General features: G+C 47.5%; 1 protein-coding gene across 4 annotated transcripts in view; it reads left to right on the top strand.

Annotated features, from left to right (window-relative positions):
- The window catches only part of LOC140429552 (Golgi membrane protein 1-like), a 77,925-nt gene that overhangs the window by 43,211 nt on the left and 11,566 nt on the right, over nucleotides 1-23,148 (top strand). For 3 of the 4 annotated variants that reach the window (XM_072516709.1, XM_072516705.1, XM_072516707.1), the window contains exons 4-6: nucleotides 15,712-15,853; nucleotides 20,797-21,010; nucleotides 21,580-21,645. In XM_072516709.1, the coding sequence (XP_072372810.1) occupies nucleotides 15,712-15,853; nucleotides 20,797-21,010; nucleotides 21,580-21,645 (422 nt within the window). The remainder of the gene's footprint in view (nucleotides 1-15,711; nucleotides 15,854-20,796; nucleotides 21,011-21,579; nucleotides 21,646-23,148) is intronic. The other variant, XM_072516708.1, reaches the window with a different exon arrangement.

Below are 23,148 nucleotides of genomic sequence, written 5' to 3'. Positions count from 1 at the left end.
TGACAAAGGAAGTTAGGGAATGCATCAAAGCAAAAGAGAAAGCCTATAATGTGGCAAAGAGTAGTGGGAAGTCAGAAGATTGGGAAGGCTACAAAAACAAACCGAGGATAACAAAGAGAGAAATAAGGAAAGAGAGGATCAATTATGAAGGTAGGCTAGCCAGTAACATTAGGAATGATAGTAAAAGTTTCTTTAAATACATTAAAAACAAACTGGAGGCAAAAGTTGACATTGGGCCGCTCCAAAATGAAGCTGGTAATCTAGTGATGGGAGACAAGGAAATAGCTGAGGAACTAAATAAGTACTTTGCGTCAGTCTTCACAGTAGAAGACATGAGTAATATCCCAACAATTCAGGAGAGTCAGGGGACAGAGTTGAATATGGTAGCCATCACAAAGGAGAAAGTGCTAGAGAAACTAAGAGGTCTAAAAATTGATAAATCTCCGGGCCCAGATGGGCTACATCCTAGAGTTCTAAAGGAGATAGCTGAAGAAATAGCGGAGGCATTAGTTATGATCTTTCAAAAGTCACTGGAGTCAGGGAAAGTCCCAGAGGATTGGAAAATCGCTGTTGTAACCCCCCTGTTCAAGAAGGGAACAAGGAAAAAGATGGAAATTTATAGGCCAATTAGCCTAACCTCAGTTGTTGGCAAGATTCTAGAATCCATTGTTAAGGATGAGATTTCTAAATTCTTGGAAGTGCAGGGTCGGATTAGGACAAGTCAGCATGGATTTAGTAAGGGGAGGTCGTGCCTGACAAACCTGTTAGAGTTCTTTGAAGAGATAACAAATAGGTTAGACCAAGGAGAGCCAATGGATGTTATCTATCTTGACTTCCAAAAGGCCTTTGATAAGGTGCCTCACGGGAGACTGCTGAGTAAAATAAGGGCCCATGGTATTCGAGGCAAGGTACTAACATGGATTGACGATTGGCTGTCAGGCAGAAGGCAGAGAGTTGGGATAAAAGGTTCTATTTCGGAATGGCAACCGGTGACGAGTGGTGTCCCACAGGGTTCAGTGTTGGGGCCACAGCTGTTCTCTTTATGAATTAACGATCTAGATGACGGGACTGGGGGCATTCTGGCTAAGTTTGCTGATGATACAAAGATAGGTGGAGGGGCAGGTAGTATGGAGGAGGTGGGGAGGCTGCAGAAAGATTTAGACAGTTTAGGAGAGTGGTCCAAGAAATGGCTGATGAAATTCAACGTGGGCAAGTGCGAGGTCTTGCACTTTGGAAAAAAGAATAGAGGTATGGACTATTTTCTAAACGGTGACAAAATTCATAATGCTGAAGTGCAAAGGGACTTGGGAGTCCTAGTCCAGGATTCTCTAAAGGTAAACTTGCAGGTTGAGTCCGTAATTAAGAAAGCAAATGCAATGTTGTCATTGATCTCAAGAGGCTTGGAATATAAAAGCAGGGATGTACTTCTGAAGCTTTATAACGCATTAGTTTGGCCCCATTTAGAATACTGTGAGCAATTTTGGGCCCCACACCTCAGGAAGGACATACTGGCACTGGAGCGGGTCCAGCGGAGATTCACACGGATAATCCCAGGAATGGTAGGCCTAACATACGATGAACGTCTGAGGATCCTGGGATTATTTTCATTGGAGTTTAGGAGGTTGAGGGGAGATCTAATAGAAACTTACAAGATAATGAATGGTTTAGATAGGGTGGATGTAGGGAAGTTGTTTCCATTAGCAGGGCAGACTAGGACCCGGGGGCACAGCCTTAGAATAAAAGGGAGTCACTTTAGAACAGAGATGAGGAGAAATTTCTTCAGCCAGAGAGTGGTGGGTCTGTGGAATTCATTGCCACAGAGGGCGGTGGAGGCCGGGACGTTGAGTGTCTTTAAGACAGAAGTTGATAAATTCTTGATTTCTCGAGGAATTAAGGGCTATGGAGAGAGAGCGGGTAAATGGAGTTAAAATCAGCCATGATTGAATGGTGGAGTGGACTCGATGGGCCGAATGGCCTTACTTCCGCTCCTATGTCTTGTGGTCTTATGGAGGCCTAAAGAAGCAGTCTTCTGGGTCAATGGACACGAGACTGGCTCACATTTTGTTTTCGTATAGGACCACCCCCCCCATGCGGTGACTGGGGTAGCTCCCGCAGAACTCCTAATGGGCCGGAGACTTCGCACCCGCCTGAGTATGGTTTTCCCAGACATTGGCGCAAAGGTACGCTGCACACAAAAACGGCAGGGACAGGGTTTTTCTCGGCATCGTCCGATTCAGCAGTTTGCGCCCGGTGAGCCAGTGTTCGTTCGCAGTTTTGCTGGTGGTGCCCAGTGGGTCCCTGGCGTAACCTTTCGCCAAATGGGCCCTATACCTTTTGCAAACATGTAGACCACGTTCGGTCAAGAAGATTATCCCTTCCAAAGATTCCCCGCCCCCGGAGCTCATTTCTACAGCCGCAGAGACCAGAGACGATGGAAAGTACTCCTCACAATCTTCCTCTGGTGCCTCACTCAAAGCCTGCGCAGGTCGTTACAGAATCGCGCAGAGATAGAGACGCCGAGATGACCGAGGCAGCAGACTCTGACTCCGAGATGGAGACACAGGACGCATCAGAGGGGGAATCCTCGGGCCCACGGGATGTGGATGTACAACCGTTACGGCGTTCATCACGGAAGTGCCGGTCTCCGTCTCATTACACGCCGCCCGATCCAGCGCTTCGTGCAAATGGTGTCCGGCCTGCAGCAAAACGAGTCCGACGCCCTCCTTCGCAGGGTCTTCGGTGGATTCCTTGGACTTTGGGGGGGAGGAATTATAACCTGCCGGCTTACCGTTGGCTGTGGACTAATGACAATCCCACAATCCTGTGGGAGTATGAGCTTCCCCAATGAAGGGGGCGGAGAAATCATTAGCAGACTCCCTGTATAAATAAAGCTGGCCAGTTTGGAACCATCAGGAAGGAGTAAGTAGCAAGCGAGGTTGCTGCTGTTGTGTCTATATATGTTATTGTAAATAAATGTTATTTCTTGGTATCCTTGAAACTCGTGCTGGATTCTTTGTGGCCCTCACAAAACTGCACCTCCCCTATGTCATTGGCCTCCAAGTATCTTTCAATACACCCCTGCACCCGCCCGCACACCCCCTCATCTGCCAACAGTCCCACATCGAGGCGCCACAGCGGGCGCTAGTCCGTCTCCTCCCCCAACTCCAGCTCCACCCAATGCGGGGCGTGGTCCGAGATGGCTATGGCCGAATATTCCGTTCCCTCCACTTTCGGGATTAACGCCCTACTCAAAATGAAAAAGTCTATCCGGGAGTAGGCTCTATGGACGTGGGAAAAGGAGGAAAATTCCCTGGCCGCCTGGCAAACCTCCATGGATCGACTCCCCCCATCTGATCCATAAAGCCCCTAAGCACCTTGGCCACAGCCGGCCTCTTACCCGTCCTGGACCTAGAACGGTCCAGTGCTGGGTCCAGCACCGTGTTGAAGTCTCTCCCCCCCCATTATCAAGCTTCCTACCTCCAGATCCGGAATCCGACCCAGCATGCGTTTCATAAATCCGGCATCATCCCAATTCGGGGCATATACGTTAACCAGTATCACCCGCACCGCCTGCAAATTCCACTCACCATCACATATCGACCTCCATTATCCACTACAATATTCAGTGGCTCGACCGACACCCGCTTCCCCACCAGTATTGCAACCCCTCTGTTCTTCGCATCCAGCCCTGAATGAAAGACCTGTCCTACCCATCCCTTTCTCAGCCTAACCTGATCTGCCACCTTCAGATGTGTCTCCTGGAGCATAACCACGTCTGCTTCAGTTCCTTTAAGTGCGCGAACACCCGGGCCCTTTTGACCGGCCCGTTCAGGCCCCTCGCATTCCAAGTTATCAGCTGGATCGGGGGTCTACTCGGCGCCCCCCCCCTCATCTAGCCATTTTGCTCCCCCATGACACTCCCGTAAGTCAGCTGACCCCGGCCTCTCCTGCTATTCCATCGACCCCCCAGTGTGAGAATCCCCCCACCCCTTGGCAGTCAGTGTGTGCTCCTCTCCAGCACCCCCCCCCCCTCCCCCCTCGGCCCTGCCCTGCCCCTATCCTTCCCCAACGCGGGAAAAAGCCCGCGCTTTCCTGAGCCGGCCCCGACCCCTCTGGCACAGCTCCTTTTTGCGGCCTTACCCCAACTCCCCATCCCAGGGCCTCCATCCCCCCCCCCCCCCCCCCCTCTTCCTCCGCGGGGCAATGCCCCTCCAACACCGACGCCCACACTCTCCCACAGCCCCCACATCAAATCCATTCACCCAGCACCAAAACAAAAAGAACATTCCCCAAATGCAGTAAACACCGTAAACATCCCCCCACGACAAACCCTCAGTTTGAGTCCAACTTTTCAGTCTGGATAAAGTTCCATGCCTCATCAGGCGTTTCAAAATAGTGGTGCTGATCTTGGAACGTGACCCACAATTGCATTGGCTGCAGCATCCCGAACCTCACCTCCTTCCGATGGAGCACCGCCTTAGCCCGGTTAAAACCAGCCCTCTTCTTAGCCACCTTCGCACCCCAGTCCTGGTAAATTCAGATCTCCGTGTTCTCCCACCTGCTGCTCTGCTCTTTTTTTGGCCCATTTCAGGACACACTCTCTGTCCATAAAGCAGTGGAACCTCACCACTACGGCCCTTGGCGGCTCGTTGGCTTTGGGTCTCCTTGCCAGGACCCGATGAGCCCCATCCAGCTCCAGGGGCCTCGGGAAAGCTCCCGTGCCCAGCAGCTAATTGAGCATCTTGCTCATATATATACCCCAGCATCGGGCCCCTCCACTCCTTCAGGGAGACCCAGAATCCGAAGATTCTTCCTCCTCGACCTATTCTCCAGGTCCTCAAATTTTTCCGCCCACCTCTTGTGCAGCGCCTCGTGCGTCTCCACCTTCACCGCCAGGCCCAAGATCTCGTCCTCGTTCTCCGAAGCTTTTTGCCGCACCTCCCGGATCGCCGCCCCTTGGGCCTTCTGGGTCTCCACAAGCTTCTCAATCGCCGCCTTCATTGGCGCCAGCATTTCTGTCCTCCGCTCCTTGAAGCAGCGTTTCAGAAACTCCTGCTGCTCCTGCGACCACTGCGCCCATGCTGCTTGGTCTCCACCCGCCGCCATCTTGCTTTTCCTCTCTCTCGCACCTTCCGCTGCACCAGGATCACTTTTTTAACCGCTCCACTCCTGGCCCAATCCATATACTGTCGGGTGGGACCTTGCTGTCACCTTCCCACACAGGAAGCCGTCGAACAATTGCCGTTGGGGCCCCTCTGAAGAGCCCAAAAGTCCGTTCCCGGCGGGAGCTGCCGAACGTGCGACCTACCTAGGCATAGCCGCAACCAGAAGCGTCTATTCCCTTCTCTTTCATATGCTTATCTACTTTCCCCTTAAATGCACCTTGCTGTTCTCTTCAACCATTTCCTGTGGTCGTGAGTTCCACATTCTTCCCACTATTTGGATGAAGAAGCCTCTTCTAAATTTCTGATTGGATTTCTTGGTGACTATCTTGTATTGGGGCCTCCAGTTATACTCTTTCCCAACAAGAGGAAACCTTCTCTCATCCACTCTATCAAAATCTGTCATATTTTTAAAGATCTCTATTAATCCCCCTGGGTCCTTTTTCAAGAAAGAAGTCCCAGCTTGTCAGTTCTTTTGTGTATACCCCTGCTTTTCTGGTATCATTTTCTCTGCATCCTCCACAATGCCTCTGATATATTTGTATCCAAAGACCACTTTGTTCCTTTGCCCCACCTAGACTTATAAACATATACCATTAGCCTCCTAGACTGGCACCTTCCAAGTAATAAGTATTACTTGGTATCTTTGTGGATTTAAGTATTCACCTTGTAACTTTTTTTCCCCATTTGTTATGTGTTCCTTACTATTTAGTTGCAAGTAATGGATTTTAAATAAAAACTGAAAATGCTGCATATACCAGGCCTGGCAGCATCTGTGGAGACAGAAGCTTTCTTGAGAACTGGGAAAAGTTAGAAATGTAATAGGTATTATGTAGATCAAATTAGGGGTGGAGGGAAAGAGAACAAAATATGTTTGTGATAGCATGGAAGACACTAAATAACAAAAGATTTGACGGAGCAGAGCCAAAGGCAATAATAACGAGACGAGTAAAGAAACAAAAGATGGGTCCAGAGGAGGTGTGAATTTATAATAATAATAGCTTATTGTCACAAGTAGGCTTCATTGAAGTTACTGTGAAAAGCCCCTAGTCGCCACATTTCAGCGCCTGTTCGGGGAAGCCGGTACGGGAATTGAACCCGCGCTGCTGCCGTGTTCTGCATTACAAGCCAGCTGTTTAGCCCACTGTGCTAAACCAGCCCCTCCCATAATTGCAGAATAATGAATAGCTCCTATCAGAAAGAAAAAGATCAAGATTAAAATATGCAAAGAAACCAAAACAAAATGGGGACAGAGAACATGATGTGAAATTTTTGAATTGCGAGTCCAGAAGGTTGTAAAATGCCAATTGAAAGATGACTGTATTTGTGCCATTTCCTGATCTCGTCCTGAATTGGAAAAAATTGCTTCCATTTTTAACCACTCCCTCACCCTTCACATGGCCCATTTCTGACTCTTCCCAGATGGAATATAATGTAGGAAAATGTAACGGACTTGTGCACTTTGTAGAAGGATTAAAGGAGCTGAATATTATTTAAATGGAGAAAAACTGCAGAAAGCTGCAGCACAGATATCTGGGGGTCCTCATGCATAAAACACAAAAGGTTAGCATGCAAGTTCAGTATGTAATGGGGAAGGCAAATGGAATGTTGGCCTTCATTTCGAAGGGAATGTTGTATAAAAATAGGGAAACTATACAAAGCACTAGTTAGACTGCACCTGGAATACTGTGAACAGTTTTGGTCCCCTTATTCAAGGAAAGATACACTGGCATTGGTGGCTGTCCAGAGAAAGTTCATGAGGCTGATCCCAGATATGGAGTGATTTTCTTAGGAGAGGTTGAGTACTCATTGGAGTTTAGAAGAATGAGAGCTGATCTTATTGAGATGTCTAGGATTCTCCGGGGGCTTGACGGCGAGAGGTTGTTTCCCCTTGTGGAAGAATCTAGGACCAGAGGGTATAATCTCAGGTTTCTTAATTATTACAGAGATCAAGAGAAATTGCTTCTCTCAAGAAAATAGTGAATCTGTGGAATTTTCTTACTGCAGGGAGCTGTATAGGCTGGTATGTTCAAGGCTGAGATAGACAGATTTTTAATCAGTGAGGAAATCAAGAGTTATGGGGATAAGTCAGGGAAGTGGTTATGGAATGGCGGAGCAGACTCGATGGGTCAAATGGCCTACTTCTCTCCCGCATCTTATGCTGCCATCAAATATATCTTCTCTGTACCTCTTTTTAGCATTCAGAGGGGACTGTTTCCTCTGTGCCATCCTGGCCCACTCCTCAATCACCCCCCCAACACCTTGTTTCCTTTTTAGGGTACCTTTCCATACAAGCACAAGAGATGGAACACTGGCCCGATAACCTTGTGTTTCTCCTCACTGTCCAATGCCCCAAAACACTCCTTGCAGATAAAACCGTGATTTATGATGCTCTACGTTGGAGTGACCAAATGCAGTTTGGGTGACCACTTTATGGAACACCCCTGTACAATCCATGAGCTTGACCCTGAGCTTCTGGTGACGCGCCATTTTAATTTCTCCTGATCGTTTTCATACTGACATCTCTGTCCTCAGCCTACTGCTGTATTCCAAAGCAGCTCAGCGAAAGTTTGAGGAGCAGCATCTCATCCTTTGAGGGACTTTACAGCCTTCTGGGGTTAATATTGAGTTCAGTAATTTCAGGCCACAGTTTCTGTCCACAATATGTTTAATCTTTTTTCTTTGCCTGTATCAGTCTTAATCTTTTTTTTCCCTCTTTTTTTTCTTTTGGATGGCAGATGTTCAGTATTCTGCCATTCACACATTCCCTGGACAGAACTTGATCCACTATTACTCCCATTGGCTCTGCCCCACCAACTCTTTTTGTCATGTAATGCGTCTCATCTTCCACCATATCAGAGACCTTCCCTTTTGTTTCTGTCTCTCTCTCTCTCTCTCTCTCTCTCTCTCTGTCTCTCTCTCTCTCTCTTCTCCCCCCCCCACCCTCCCACTGCCATTTCAACGACTTGAGTTGAGTTCTGATGAAAAGCCATTGGCATTTTCTGTTTCTTAACAGCTTTCCACTAACTGCAGTATTTTGCTTTTATTATTAAAGGATTTTAAATCTTGTGTGTCAGTGATTGCAAGTGTTTATGAGTTAGTTCATTATCAGAGTCATATTTTATAACAGTACACATTAAAACTCACCAATAATGAAATGAAGATAATCCCAGCAAAATCTCAAAGAATTTTGTACATAGTGCAGCATATTTATACAAAAATTCAGAACTTTGGTATTGTGACATTAGTACCTGAGCATCGAAACAGAAATTTTTTTGTGACTTCTCTGGGTTACTCATGAAGGTAGAGCTTTTCGACTTCCGGGTGCGGCGATGACCAGCTGAGTCGCACGTTTCGGCAGCTCCCTGTGAAACGGACTTTTGGGCTCTTGATAGGAGCCCCAACGGCAATTTTGACGGCTAAAAACACTGTGCGGTAAACCAGAAGGGAATCCCCCCTGGATATGGATGGAAAAAGGAGGAGAGAGTGGCCAGATTGCAGTGGATCCTTTAGAACAGCGGCAAGGAAGGCAAGCAAAAACCAAGATGGCGTCGGAAGGTGGCAGTTTAACATGGGGCCCTGAACAACAAGAGTTCTTGAAATGCTGTGTGGAAGAGATCAAAAAGGAAATGAAGAAAGAGCTGTTGGCCCCGATACTACAGGCGATCGAAGGGCTAAAGGAGGAACAAAAGACCCAGGAGCGGGAGCTTCGGGTCGTGAAGGCAAAGGCAGCTGAGAATGAGGACGATATACAGGGCCTGGTGGTGAAGACGGAGACGCAGGAGGCACATCAGAAACGATGTGTGGAAAGGTTGGAGGCACTGGAAAACAACGCAAGGAGGAACAACCTGAGGATTCTTGGTCTTCCTGAAGGTGTGGAGGGAGCGGACGTCGGGGCATATGTGAGCACGATGCTGCACTCGTTAATGGGAGCGGAGGCCCCGGCGGGTCCGTTGGAGGTGGAGGGAGCATACCGAGTGATGGCGCGAGGACCGAGAGCAGGAGAAATTCCCAGAGCCATAGTGGTGAGATTCCTCCGTTTTAAGGATAGAGAAATGGTCCTTAGATGGGCGAAGAAAACTCGGAGCAGTAAATGGGAGGACGCGGTGATCCGCGTTTATCAAGACTGGAGTGCGGAGGTGGCGAGAAGGAGGGCGAGCTTTAATCGGGCCAAGGCGGTGCTTCATAAAAAGATAAAATTTGGAATGCTGCAACCGGCAAGACTGTGGGTCACATATCGAGGGAGGCACCACTACTTTGAGACGGCGGATGAAGCGTGGACTTTTATTGTGGAAGAAAAACTGGAATGAGCGGGTTATTAAAAAGAACGTTCGAACAAAGTGGTGGGGCGAATGTGGGGGGCAAAGAGGGGTTTTATGTACTAATCCTGCGATGTGGTAACTTTTCTCTCTCCCACAGGTGGTGATGGGGGGAGGGGGGGGGAGGTGGAGGAGATGGGGCGTTGGCCATTGGGGGCGGGGCCAAGGGAGAAGCGCGGGCTTGGTTCCCGCGCTATGATAATCATGGCGGGAATAGAGAAGCAGGAAGGAGGGGGCGTCGCACGGTGCGAGCCGAGGTCCCGGGGGGAAGCCGAGGTCAGCCAGAGTTTGCTGACTTCTGGGAGCAACATGGGGGGAGTAATTACGCTAGCGGGGGATCTAGCGGGGGGGGGGGTGGGAGGGGGGAATTACTGGGTTGCTGCTGCTGGGGAGAGGGGGGAGCTGGTATGGGAGAGGATGGGCGGGGGGGCACCGCCTGTGGGAGATACAGCTGCGTGGGAACCGGGTGAGAGCTGGAAAAAGGTGATGGCTAATCGACAAGGGGGGGGGGGGGGGGTAGGAAGCCCCCCAACTTGGCTGATCACGTGGAACGTGAGAGGGCTGAACGGGCCGATAAAGAGGGCACGGGTACTCGCACACCTTAAGAAACTTAGGGCAGATGTGGTTATGTTACAGGAAACGCACCTGAAACTGATAGACCAGGTTAGGCTACGCAAAGGATGGGTGGGGCAGGTGTTCCATTCGGGGCTAGATGCGAAAAACAGGGGGGTGGCTATATTAGTGGGGAAGCGGGTAATGTTCGAGGCAAAGACTATAGTGGCGGATAACGGGGGCAGATACATGATGGTGAGTGGCAAACTACAGGGGGAGACGGTGGTTTTGGTAAACGTATATGCTCCGAACTGGGATGATGCCAATTTTATGAGGCGGATGCTAGGACGCATTCCGGACCTAGAGATGGGAAAGCTGATAATGGGGGGAGATTTTAATACGGTGTTGGAACCAGGGCTGGATAGGTCGAAGTCCAGGACTGGAAGGAGGCCGGCAGCAGCCAAGGTACTTAAAGATTTTATGGAGCAGATGGGAGGTGTAGACCCGTGGAGATTTAGCAGACCTAGGAGTAAGGAGTTCTCGTTTTTCTCCTATGTCCATAAAGTCTACTCGCGAATAGACTTTTTTGTGCTGGGTAGGGCATTGATCCCGAAGGTGAGGGGAACGGAGTATACGGCTATAGCCATTTTGGATCACGCTCCACACTGGGTGGACTTGGAGATAGGGGAGGAAACAGGAGGGCGCCCACCCTGGAGAATGGACATGGGACTAATGGCAGATGAGGGGGTGTGTCTAAGGGTGAGGGGGTGCATTGAAAAGTACTTGGAACTCAATGATAATGGGGAGGTCCAGATGGGAGTGGTCTGGGAGGCGTTGAAGGCGGTGGTTAGAGGGGAGCTGATATCAATAAGGGCACATAAAGGGAAGCAGGAGAGTAAGGAACGGGAGCGGTTGCTGCAAGAACTTTTGAGGGTGGACAGACAATATGCGGAAGCACCGGAGGAGGGACTGTACAGGGAAAGGCAAAGGCTACATGTAGAATTTGACTTGCTGACTACAGGCACTGCAGAGGCACAATGGAGGAAGGCACAGGGTGTACAGTACGAATATGGGGAGAAGGCGAGCAGGTTGCTGGCACACCAATTGAGGAAAAGGGGAGCAGCGAGGGAAATAGGGGGAGTGAGGGATGAGGAAGGAGAGATGGAGCGGGGAGCGGAGAGAGTGAATGGAGTGTTCAAGACATTTTATAAAAAATTATATGAAGCTCAACCCCCGGATGGGAGGGAGAGAATGATGGGCTTCTTGGATCGGCTGGAATTTCCCAAGGTGGAAGAGCAGGAAAGGGTGGGACTGGGAGCACAGATCGAGGTAGAAGAAGTGGTGAAAGGAATTAGGAGCATGCAGGCGGGAAAAGCCCCGGGACCGGATGGATTCCCAGTCGAATTCTATAGAAAATATGTGGACTTGCTCGCCCCGGTACTGACGAGGACCTTTAATGAGGCAAAGGAAAGGGGACAACTGCCCCCGACTATGTCTGAAGCAACGATATCGCTTCTCTTAAAGAAGGAAAAGGACCCGCTACAATGCGGGTCCTATAGACCTATTTCCCTCCTAAATGTAGATGCCAAGGTCCTGGCCAAGGTAATGGCAATGAGAATAGAGGAATGTGTCCCGGGGGTGGTCCACGAGGACCAAACTGGGTTTGTGAAGGGGAGACAGCTGAACACGAATATACGGAGGTTGTTAGGGGTAATGATGATGGCCCCACCAGAGGGAGAAACGGAGATAGTAGTGGCGATGGATGCCGAGAAAGCATTTGATAGAGTGGAGTGGGATTATTTGTGGGAGGTGTTGAGGAGATTTGGTTTTGGAGAGGGGTATGTTAGATGGGTGCAGCTGTTGTATAGGGCCCCAGTGGCGAGCGTGGTCACGAATGGACGGGGATCTGCATATTTTCGGCTCCATAGAGGGACAAGGCAGGGATGCCCTCTGTCCCCATTATTGTTTGCACTGGCGATTGAGCCCCTGGCGATAGCGTTGAGGGGTTCCAAGAAGTGGAGGGGAGTACTTAGGGGAGGAGAAGAGCACCGGGTATCTTTGTATGCGGACGATTTGCTACTATACGTGGCGGACCCGGCGGAGGGGATGCCAGAAATAATGCGGATACTTGGGGAGTTTGGGGATTTTTCAGGGTATAAATTGAACATGGGGAAAAGTGAGTTGTTTGTGGTGCATCCAGGGGAGCAGAGTAGAGAAATAGAGGACCTACCGTTGAGGAAGATAACAAGGGACTTTCGTTACCTGGGGATCCAGATAGCTAAAAATTGGGGCACATTGCATAGGTTAAATTTAACGCGGTTGGTGGAACAGATGGAGGAGGATTTCAAGAGATGGGATATGGTATCCCTGTCAATGGCAGGGAGGGTGCAGGCGGTTAAGATGGTAGTCCTCCTGAGATTCCTCTTTGTGTTTCAGTGCCTCCCGGTGGTGATCACTAAGGCTTTTTTAAAAAGGATTGAAAAGGGCATCATGGGTTTTGTGTGGGCCGGGAAGACCCCGAGAGTGAGGAAGGGATTCTTACAGCGTAGCAGGGATTGGGGGGGGCTGGCACTACCGAGCCTAAGTGAGTATTATTGGGCCGCTAATATTTCAATGGTGAGTAAGTGGATGGGAGAGGAGGAGGGAGCGGCGTGGAAGAGATTAGAGAGGGCGTCCTGTAGGGGGACTAACCTACAGGCTATGGTGACAGCCCCATTGCCGTTCTCACCGAGGAACTACACCACAAGCCCGGTGGTGGTGGCTACACTGAAGATTTGGGGACAGTGGAGACGGCATAGGGGAAAGACTGGAGCCTTGGGGGGGGTCCCCGATAAGAAACAACCATAGGTTTGCCCCGGGGGGGAATGGATGGGGGATATGGAATGTGGCAAAGAGCAGGAATAACGCAACTGAAAGATCTGTTTGTGGATGGGAAGTTCGCGAGTCTGGGAGCGCTGACCGAGAAATATGGGTTGCCCCAAGGGAATGCATTCAGGTATATGCAACTGAGGGCTTTTGCGAGGCAACAGGTGAAGGAATTCCCGCAGCTCCCGACACAAGAGGTGCAGGACAGAGTGATCTCAAAGACATGGGTGGGGGATGGTAAGGTGTCAGATATATATAGGGAAATGAGGGACGAAGGGGAGACTATGGTAGATGAACTAAAAGGGAAATGGGAAGAAGAGCTGGGGGAGGAGATCGAGGAGGGGCTGTGGGCAGATGCCCTAAGCAGGGTAAACTCGTCGTCCTCGTGTGCCAGGCTAAGCCTGATTCAGTTTAAGGTATTACACAGGGCACATATGACTGGAGCACGGCTCAGTAAATTTTTTGGGGTGGAGGATAGGTGTGCGAGGTGCTCGAGAAGCCCAGCGAATCATACCCATATGTTTTGGTCATGCCCGGCACTACAGGGGTTTTGGATGGGGGTGACAAAGGTGCTTTCAAAAGTAGTAGGAGTCCGGGTCGAACCAAGCTGGGGGTTGGCTATATTTGGGGTTGCACAAGAGCCGGGAGTGCAGGAGGCGAGAGAGGCCGATGTTTTGGCCTTTGCGTCCCTAGTAGCCCGGCGCAGGATATTGCTAATGTGGAAAGAAGCCAAGCACCCGGGGGTGGAGACCTGGATAAATGACATGGCGGGGTTTATAAAGCTAGAGCGGATTAAGTTCGTCCTAAGGGGGTCGGCTCAAGGGTTCACCAGGCGGTGGCAACCGTTCGTCGAATACCTCGCAGAAAGATAGACGGAATGGGAAAAAGAAGGCAGCAGCAGCAGCCCAGGATCGGGGGGGGGGGGGGGGGGGTGGGGAGGAGGAACCAGAAGGACTCTCAGGGTTGTTAATATATACTGTATAGTATGTATAGGTCGTTGCTACAGATAATTATATATTGGACTGTTAAATTATATTTTTGGAGAGTGTTACTTGTGACAAGGCAGTTGCCAATTAGGGCTAGTTTTCATTTTTGTTATTTATTATTTATTCATTTTTTGTTTATAAAATAGGTCATTGTTATTTGTGTTGTTATAATATTGTGTAAAGGATGCACAATGTACTGTGTTGGTTGACCAAAAATTTTCAATAAAATATTTAATTTAAAAAAAATGAAGGTAGAGGTTTTCTTTAAATTAGAGTGACTTCACAGAGGTTCTGCTGAGAATGTTTTGCTTTTCCTTGGTGTTGGCGTTTCTACATAAAATGTCTCCAATATTTTGTTTGTGAATTTTTTAAAAAATCAGAATGTAGTAACAATGCTCTGCCCCAAAGTGAGAGAACTTGGGCTTCATTCTCCGACCCCCCAGCGGGTCGGAGAATGGCCGTTGGCCGCCGTGAATCCCGCCCCTGCCGGTTGCCGAAGTCTCCGGTACCGGATATTTGGCGGGGCGGGAATCGGGCCGCGCCGGTTGGCGGGCCCCCCCGCTCGATTCTCCGGCCCGGATGGGCCGAAGTCCCACCGAGAAATTGCCTGTCCCGCCGGCGTAAATTAGAGTACCTATTTACCGGCGGGACACTCCGGGGTCCTGGGGGGGGGCGCGGGGCAATCTGACCCCGGGGGGTGCCCCCACGGTGTCCTGGCCCGCGATCGGGGCCCACCGATCCGCGGGCGGGCCTGTGCCGTGGGGGCACTCTTTCCCTTCCGCCTCCGCCACGGTCTCCACCATGGCGGAGGTGGAAGAGACTCTCCCCACTGCGCATGCGCGGGAAACTGTCAGTGGCCGCTGACGCTCCTGCGCATGCACCGCCCCGACATGTAATTTCCGCGCCAGCTGGCGGGGCAACAAAGGCCGTTTCCGCCAGCTGGCGGGGCGGAAATCCCTCCGGCGTCGGCCTCGCCCCTCAATGTTGGGGCTCGGCCCCCAAAGATGCGGAGCATTCCTCAGCTTTGGGGCGGCGCAATGCCCGTCTGATTGGCGCCGTTTTGGGTGCCAGTCTGCGGACATAGCGCCCTTTGGGGAGAATTTCGCCCCTTATTTTAATTAAAGATTTGTGGAATTTAATCCTGATTTCCAGGAATGTTTTTGATGAACTGGTCCAGGTCATAAAATCAGTATGTAGTATTTATATAGAACATACAGTGCAGAAGGAGGCCATTCGGCCCATCGAGTCTGCACCAAACCATTTAAGCCATCACTTCCACCCTATCCCCATACCCAAAAACCCCTCCTAATCATTTTTGGTCACTAAGGGCAATTTAGCATGGCCAATCCACCTAACCTGCACGTCTTTGGACTGTGGGAGGAAAACGGAGCACCCGCAGGAAACCCATGCAGACACAGGGAGAACGTGCAAACTCCGCACAGACAGTGAACCTGGGATCCTGGCGCTGTGAAGCCACAGTGCTATCACTTGTGCTACTGTGCTGCTCTAATTTTAATAATCCTTTGGCTTGTGACAAAAATTGTAACCTTCTCCTTGGGACCATTAATAACAGTTTAAATCGTTACAGAGATTGTCTGAGGAATGTTCTCAATTCTGATGATGCAAATGATTAACTGGTTCCATGCTGAATTTGATTCTGCCGCACAGTTGTATACGGTGTCTATGATTTATAACTTGGTGCCTAAAAAGTTCGATCTTGTTTTATTTGCAAGATGCAATAGCCATATAAATAGAAAATCCAGCAACAACTTCGAACAAAGTTGCAAAATGAATGAACTATTGATTTTCTTTTGTTTGACTGCTCAGTACTCAGTGCAGTAACCAAATAAATGATCAGAAAGAGCTGTATGAAGAGCAGATTAAGGATCTAAACCAGAAGCTTGCGGATGTTACCAAGTTCCAGCCTGAAAACAGAAATACTGAAGCAGCTGATGAGAGCAAGTCACTGGTAAAAACACCATTTATTTAGTTTTCCAATCCAAAATATTGGTCTCATTCTTTTCACTTTTTCTTTCATTGTACCTCTCTATATTTTTTCTTGAATTGTTTGTGTCATGTGAGAGTACCTTTAAGAAATGGGTGTTTATAAATGGGTATGCATATATAAATATCTGTAGTGAGAGTACCTTTAAGAAATGGGTGTTTATTACTGCAGTGATGTCAGAGAGGGGGTGGAGCTGGGCTGTCTGTCAGCTTTTTACTTTCGTTTTAGGCCATTTGCTGCAGGGTGTGTTTTAGTTTCGTTTTCAGAGCTGGATAGTTGCAGTCACAGCCAGAAGGTGTATTAGAGTCTCTCTGTAACCTAAAGACTGTAAATCGATCCTGGTGATTTAAAACTAATAACAGTAGTGACTTTAACCTGATGTGCTTCTGTTAAAGGTTATGTTTTTTGTAAGTCTTCTGGATGTTAAAGGACAGTGTACGCATTACTTAGCGTTGTATTTTTTGGGGGTTGTATTTGAATTAATGGTTGCTGTATGTTTTTAAAAATTTAACTTGAGTTCATAGAATAAACAATGTTTTGCTTTTAAAAAATACTTTTCCATTTCTGCTGTACCACACCTGTAGAGTGGGCCGCGTGCTCTCCATACCACAATCTATTGAAAGTTGTGGGTCAGGTGAACTCCATGATACACTTTGGGGTTCTTGAAACCCTGGCCCATAACGTTTGCTTGAATTGGAAATTCCATATTTGCAGCCTTGCTGATGTTACAGTGACTGGATATCTGGTGTTAAATACCACGCAAATCTGGGAAAGCGAAAATCCACACATGTGCACAGCAAAGAAAATTTGAGGTTAGAAGAAGAGAAACTGAGAGGTTTGTAGTAAACCCAAAAGTATCAACATTTTGATGTATTTTTGTGTTTTTACACTGAGCAATCAACCAACTTTTGAAATAATTGCTCAAAGCTTATGGCACTCATGAAAACTGGGTGCATAGGTAATGATTGGGCCACAAATGTGTGCCACTTGCCCTTTTACCTGTAGCCTTTAGCGGATCTGTCACTCGACTATTCTCTGCTCCCATTCAGGCTCATTGTGCCGGCAGGGTGCTGCTGGGCTGGAGTTTGTTCCTATTTTGCAAACAAAGGACTGCAACTGAGTGCTGAAATTATTGCAGCAACCATAATTTCGAGAGTTTTGAAGTTTTTATTTCTTAGTTGCCTCTTCTTCTTTAGCTAACATTTGGCCATTGTCCAGGGTAGTATATTCCAAATAGGGAGCTTGTTATGTGGTGAACTATTTATACATGCCTACAAATCTGGAGTGGTGCAGAAATTTGGTGCATCTGTGTGGGCTCGTGACCCTCAACAAAGTCAATTACCTTTCTTAAAGTTTAGTTACATCTCATTAGTTACAAGGCATTAATCATTTTGAACCGGATCGCTATATGTATACTCAGATAAAATCGCATCAAGCCAAGAAGCAGATTCATCCTGCAACTGAGGAATAGAATTAATATCAAATCCATTAAACTGATCCGGCATTTTGATCTCCAGAACGAAGGTTCTCTTTTTCTGTCTCTCTTTTTCTGTTTCTGTCTCTCTCTCTTTCTCTTTCTCTCTTTCTCTTTCTCTTTCTCTCTCTCTCTCTCTTTCTCTCTCTCTCTCTCTCTCTCTTGCTCTGTCTCTTGCTCTCTATTGTTCCAGTATTATTCTTAATTAATAGAGCTACCCCTCCACCATTTCCTAGTTTCTTCTCCTTCCTAAATATCATGTAGCCTTGAATATTCAAGTTTCACTCTGTCATCTTGCAGCCATGTCCCTGTAATGGCTATAACATCATACATATTTATTTCTCTTCGAACTGTTTATTCATTTGCTTTGTTATGAATGCTAGGATGCATTCAGATACAGAGGGTGTGATTCTCTGACCCCGGGCCGGGTCGGAGAATCGCGGGGGGGGGGGGGGGGTGGGGGGGGGTCGGGGGGGGGGGGGGGGGGGTGGGGGGGGGAGGGGAGAGGAAGAGGAAGAGGAAGAGGAGAGCCTCCACCGTGACCTGGCCCGCGATCGGGACCTACTGATCGGTGGGCCAGCTTCTCTTGGTGGGGGCCTATTTTACTCTGCGCTGGGCCCCTGTGGCTCTCCGCCATGTTTCGTCAGGGCTGGTGCGGAGAAGGCAACTAGCGCACATGCGTGAATATGCGCCGGTCGTAGGGCAAATCCGCGCAGGCCGCAGCGCGCTTGCGCAGACTCACGATGCCCGTTTGACGCCCGTATCGGCAGCTGGAACTGCGCGAGTCGCTCCAGTGCCATGCTGGATACTGCAGGGCTCAGGATCGCTGATCCTGGGGGCCTATTGATGCTGTCGTAAAACGCGTCGCCGTCAACACTTAGCCTCAGGATCAAAGAATCCCCCCCAGAACCTTCAGTTCTGTCTTTTTACTATTTTATAATCTCTACTCTTATCTGCTGGTGCACTCTTTAGTTTGTATAGTCTGTTCCTTCCTGCCACACTCTGATCATTGTTTCCCTTAATGCTATCCTGCTGTCCTATCATGTCTCAATCCTGGTTCCTCTTCAGCTGACCCTTTCCCTGACCATAGGCCTCACTCTTCAGCTTAAAGCTCTCTCTACCATCCTAGTTATATGACCCATCAGAAAATTCATCCCGAGACGGTTCAGATGAAGGCCGTCCTAACAATATACTTTACGATCTATTGGTGCCACTAACAATGAATCTAAACCCATTTCTCCAACATCAATCTATGAGCCACACGTTTAACTCTCTAATCCTATTTACCCTATGCCAATTTCTCTATGGCTCAGGTAATAATCCAAAGATGATTTTCTTTTGTGATTCTGCTTTGTAATTTAGACCCTAACTACTCGTACTCCTTCAACAGAACCTCTTTCCTAGTTCTACCTATGTCATTGGTACCTACGTGGATCATAACCACTGGATCCTCCTCTTCCCACTGAAAGTACCTCTCTCTAGCTCTGGGCGATGGCCTGATCCCTGGGAGCAGTCAGACAACATTGTCATCAGGACTCTTGCTCTCGGCTGCAGAGAACTGTGTCTGTACCACTGACTATGCTATCTCCTGCTACTACTACATTCCTATTAAATCCCCACCGCTAGGATGGCTTCCTGTACATGGTGCCACTTTGCAGTCCCTGCTTTCATCTATACAGTTGGCAAAAATTCCAAACCGGTTAGACAATTGCAAGGGCTGAGCCGGCTCCACTTCTACATTCTGGGTAGCCACACTTGCCTCACTCGCAATCATGCATTCCTGTCCCTGACCATAGGCCATATCAGAAGAGTATCCTGAGGGGTGTGACCGTCACCTGGCACAAATTGTCCAGGTAACTTTCCTCTTCCCTGATGTGTCACAGTTTCTGCAGCTCAGCCTTCAGCTCATGAACTCTGATCTAAAGTTCCTGTAGCTGCAGATATTGCTGTATTTGCCCTGCATAATATTGCACCCAGGAAATCCCACGTCAACACATCATCTGCCCTGCCATCTTTATTGTGATATTTTTTTTTTTTTACTTAATTAACTTACAATTAATAAATGCTACTACTCCCAATAAGCTTTTTCACCGTCAGTAAACTTCATTAATACTAATAAAACCTCCGGCGAACCATGTCCATATGTTTTGGTCATGCCCGGCACTGGAGGGGTTCTGGAGAGGAGTGGCGGGAGCAATATCTCAGGTGGTGAAAGTCCGTGTCAAGCCAAGCTGGGGGCTAGCAATATTTGGAGTAGTGGACGAACCGGGAGTGCAGGAGGCGAAAGAAGCCGGCATTCTGGCCTTTGCGTCCCTAGTAGTCCGGCGAAGGATCTTGCTAATGTGGAAGGAGGCGAAGCCCCCCAGCCTGGAGGCCTGGATAAATGATATGGCTGGGTTCATAAAGTTGGAGAGGATTAAGTTCGCCTTGAGATGGTCTGCGCAGGGGTTCTACAGGCAGTGGCAACTGTTCCTAGACTATCTCGCGGAGCGTTAGAGGAAGGTCGGTCAGCAGCAGCAGCAACCTTTGGTGGGGGGGGGGGGGGGGGGCATCCTGGGAGGGGGGGGGGACTGCATGGGAGGGTGGATGAGCAAGAGATAACATGAAGGGTTGGGGAAACTGGCACGTACGGGTGAGGGCCAGTGTACAAAGCTGTGTAAATATATCATTTTGCCATGTATATATCTTGCTCTGCGCGATTTCTCGGGTTTCTTTTTGTTACGAAGGGGGGGGGGGGGGTTATTGTTTGTAAGGGAGAAAAATTGTGTTAAAAAACTTTAATAAATATATATATTTTTAAAAAATACTAATAAAACCTTGCGGTTAGTGATATATTATCTGCATTTTGAATTCTAAAAGAGCAAAATTATCACCAACTTATTAGTTACCTAATTCCCTGTGAAGTCACTTTTTTGGGGGGAATGTGTTGGACTTACAGACTGAGTCTCCACTCCAGCGAGCTGACCTTTACCCTCTTGGGCTGTTTTTCACTCTCGGGACTCTCTCTTCCCGCGCTCCTTTTGAACTTTACGCTTACTCCTTTTTTTTTTGTACGTACAGATGTATTCCAAATTATTACGTTCATTATCAGTTTGCAATTTATGAAATACATTTGCCATTGTTAGCATTTTGCTTTACATTGCATTTTTTAAGAACTATTTTCTTTTAAGGAGTAAGAATACACCATGGCATAGAGGATTGAGTCAAGAGCAGATGGTTGAATGATGAAGCTCTGGTTCTTTGGAACAATAGAATGTAGGGTCTATTCAAAAAGCAAGCATCACAAACTCAAAGTTCTCTTGCTGTCTGCTCTTACCCTATCTATCCATGAGAAAACATTTCTAACCACAGAATATGGTAGCTTTTCCATTTGCTGCTGCTTAATACCTGAATGTCTAATTAAATCTCCAATTTATTAATTTCTGTCGATCAGATTAAGCAAAAACCAACAGAAAAAAAAGGTTCTACTGAGCCATCAAATAAAGAGCAAACGTCTCCAAGGCAAATCACTGATCACACAGACCAGTTAAAAGTTGAGAAAACGAATGAACTCAAACATGGAGATAAGAGGATAAAAGAATTTAAACATGTCACAATTTCTACGCACCTTGCACAAGAACTTGAAAATAACAAGCTAGTGGATGCAGGTATGCATAGTTCAAATGTTGCTCTACTCCATTTTATTTTGAGCTGTATGTGTGCTTGTTTTATGTATGTATGTGTGGTTTTTCTTTTAACTGAATTTTATTGGTTTTACAGGGTCTAAAAAGTCAACTCTATTTTTCGAATGTTTTAGTTGAAAAACTGGGTGGATTCAATGTGTCCTGACCTTCAGTCTCTTCCCCTAAATATTTGATCAACTGTAGAATTTTGTGCTGTTTTGTTAATGACATTGAAATAACTAAATGTACATTATGGCAGAAGATACAATTTCTCTATGGCATTAATTTATGCTTTGACTCTTTCCTATCATTACAGTAGCATGTGGACAGATCTGATGTCTGTCTCTGTCAACACTTACGGATGGAACTTCAATGCCAACAAATTTCTCCATTTTAAGAAATCCTTCAAATATTTTATTTGCTTGTTTTGTCCTGATATGGGGTTCAGAAGCACGCAGGAAAAATCCTGTCCTAGATTTACATTTAGTCCGAGATTTACATTTTACAGTTGGTAGTAAACATCACAACGCGGTTAACATGAGGCTGTTTTGCAGACATCCATGAAGATGAAAACAAAACCAAGGTTGACTATGAAAATGCAGAATCCAGGAAAACTCCAGGTTCGGTCTAATTGTCTGTAATAGTATTGCATTATTTTGGGTAACTCCCGTTTTAGAAATACAAAGGATTGGAACTAGTCATCTTTTACAGAAACTCTTTTTGGGTGTATTGTTCTTTAACATTTGTATGCCGCTGAGGAGATATAGTAATACCTTCCATAATGGTCAGATTCATCTTGCACTATATATGCACTACTCTTTCCTGGAGTACTGTAGCTTTTAATCCAGAATAAACCCATGATGGATTTGACATGTACCTTAGGCTGCCACTTCAGTATATTATTGAGGGAGCACTGTGTTATCTTTAGATGAGATGTTAAATTTGAGGTTCTATTTGTTTGCACTGGTGGATGTAAAAGATTAAACAATTTGAAGGGAAATAGGCCCTGGCCGATATTTGTCCCTCAGCCATTGCTATCAGAAGAGGTTTTTGAGTACCCCATTTTTTTTTCCAATTAAGGGGCAATTTAGTGTGGCCAATCCACCTACCCTGCACATCTTTGGATTGTGGGGGTGAGACACACGAAGACATGGGGAGAATGTGCAAACTCCAAACAGACAGTGACCCAGAGCCGGGATCGAACCCGGGTCCTCGGCACCGAGAGGTAGCAGTGCTAACCACTTTCAGCACCCACTATCAGATTAAGTTCTCTGATCATTCATTCAGTTACTATTTGTGAGAGTTTTTTAATATATATATATATATATATATGAGCAGAATTAGGCCATTTGGCCCATTGTGCCTGCTCTGCCATTCGATCATGGCTGAGCTCACTCTGGCCTTAAGTCCACCGTCCTGCCCGTTCTCCATAACCCTTCAACCCATTACCAATTAAAAATCTGTCCAACTCCTCAAATTTACTCATCGTCCCAGCATCCACCGCACTCTGGGATAGCGAATTTCATAGAGTCACAACCCTTTGGGAGAAGTACCTTCTCCTCAACTCCCGTTATCAATTTGCTACCTCTTATCCTAAGACTATGACCTTTTGTTCTAGAATGCCCCACAAGAGGAAGCATCTCCTTCACATCTACTTTATCCATACCTTTTATCATCTTGTATACCTCAATTTGATCTCCCCTCATTCTTCTAAACTCAAGGGCCTGAACTGTTCAATCTCTCTTCATACAACAAGCCCCTCATCTCTGGAATCAACATAGTGAACCTCCTCTGAACTGCCTCCAATGCCGCTACACCTTTCCTCAGATAATGGAACCAAAGCTGTGTACACAATACTCCAGTTATGGTCTCACCAAAGCTTTGTATAGTTTCAACAATATTTCCTTACCTTTATACTCTATTTGCTGTACCTGCATGCTCATTTTCTGTGATTAATGAATGAGGACCCCCAGATCCCTCTGCAATGGAGCACTCCGAAGTCTCTAGCCATTATGCCCCAACAACCATCCCCGCAGACGTACTGGTCCCAAGTACCTGGAAGCAGCTGAGGATGTTGGGGTCATGATAATTCCCAGGAAATGTGCACAAATATGCAGGATGTG

The sequence above is a fragment of the Scyliorhinus torazame genome, chromosome 9, assembly GCF_047496885.1.
Source record: "Scyliorhinus torazame isolate Kashiwa2021f chromosome 9, sScyTor2.1, whole genome shotgun sequence".
In the NCBI taxonomy this organism is placed as follows: Eukaryota; Metazoa; Chordata; class Chondrichthyes; order Carcharhiniformes; family Scyliorhinidae; genus Scyliorhinus; species Scyliorhinus torazame.
The sequence above is the reverse complement of the archived record's forward strand: the minus strand, read 5'-3'. Positions and strand labels throughout refer to the sequence as shown.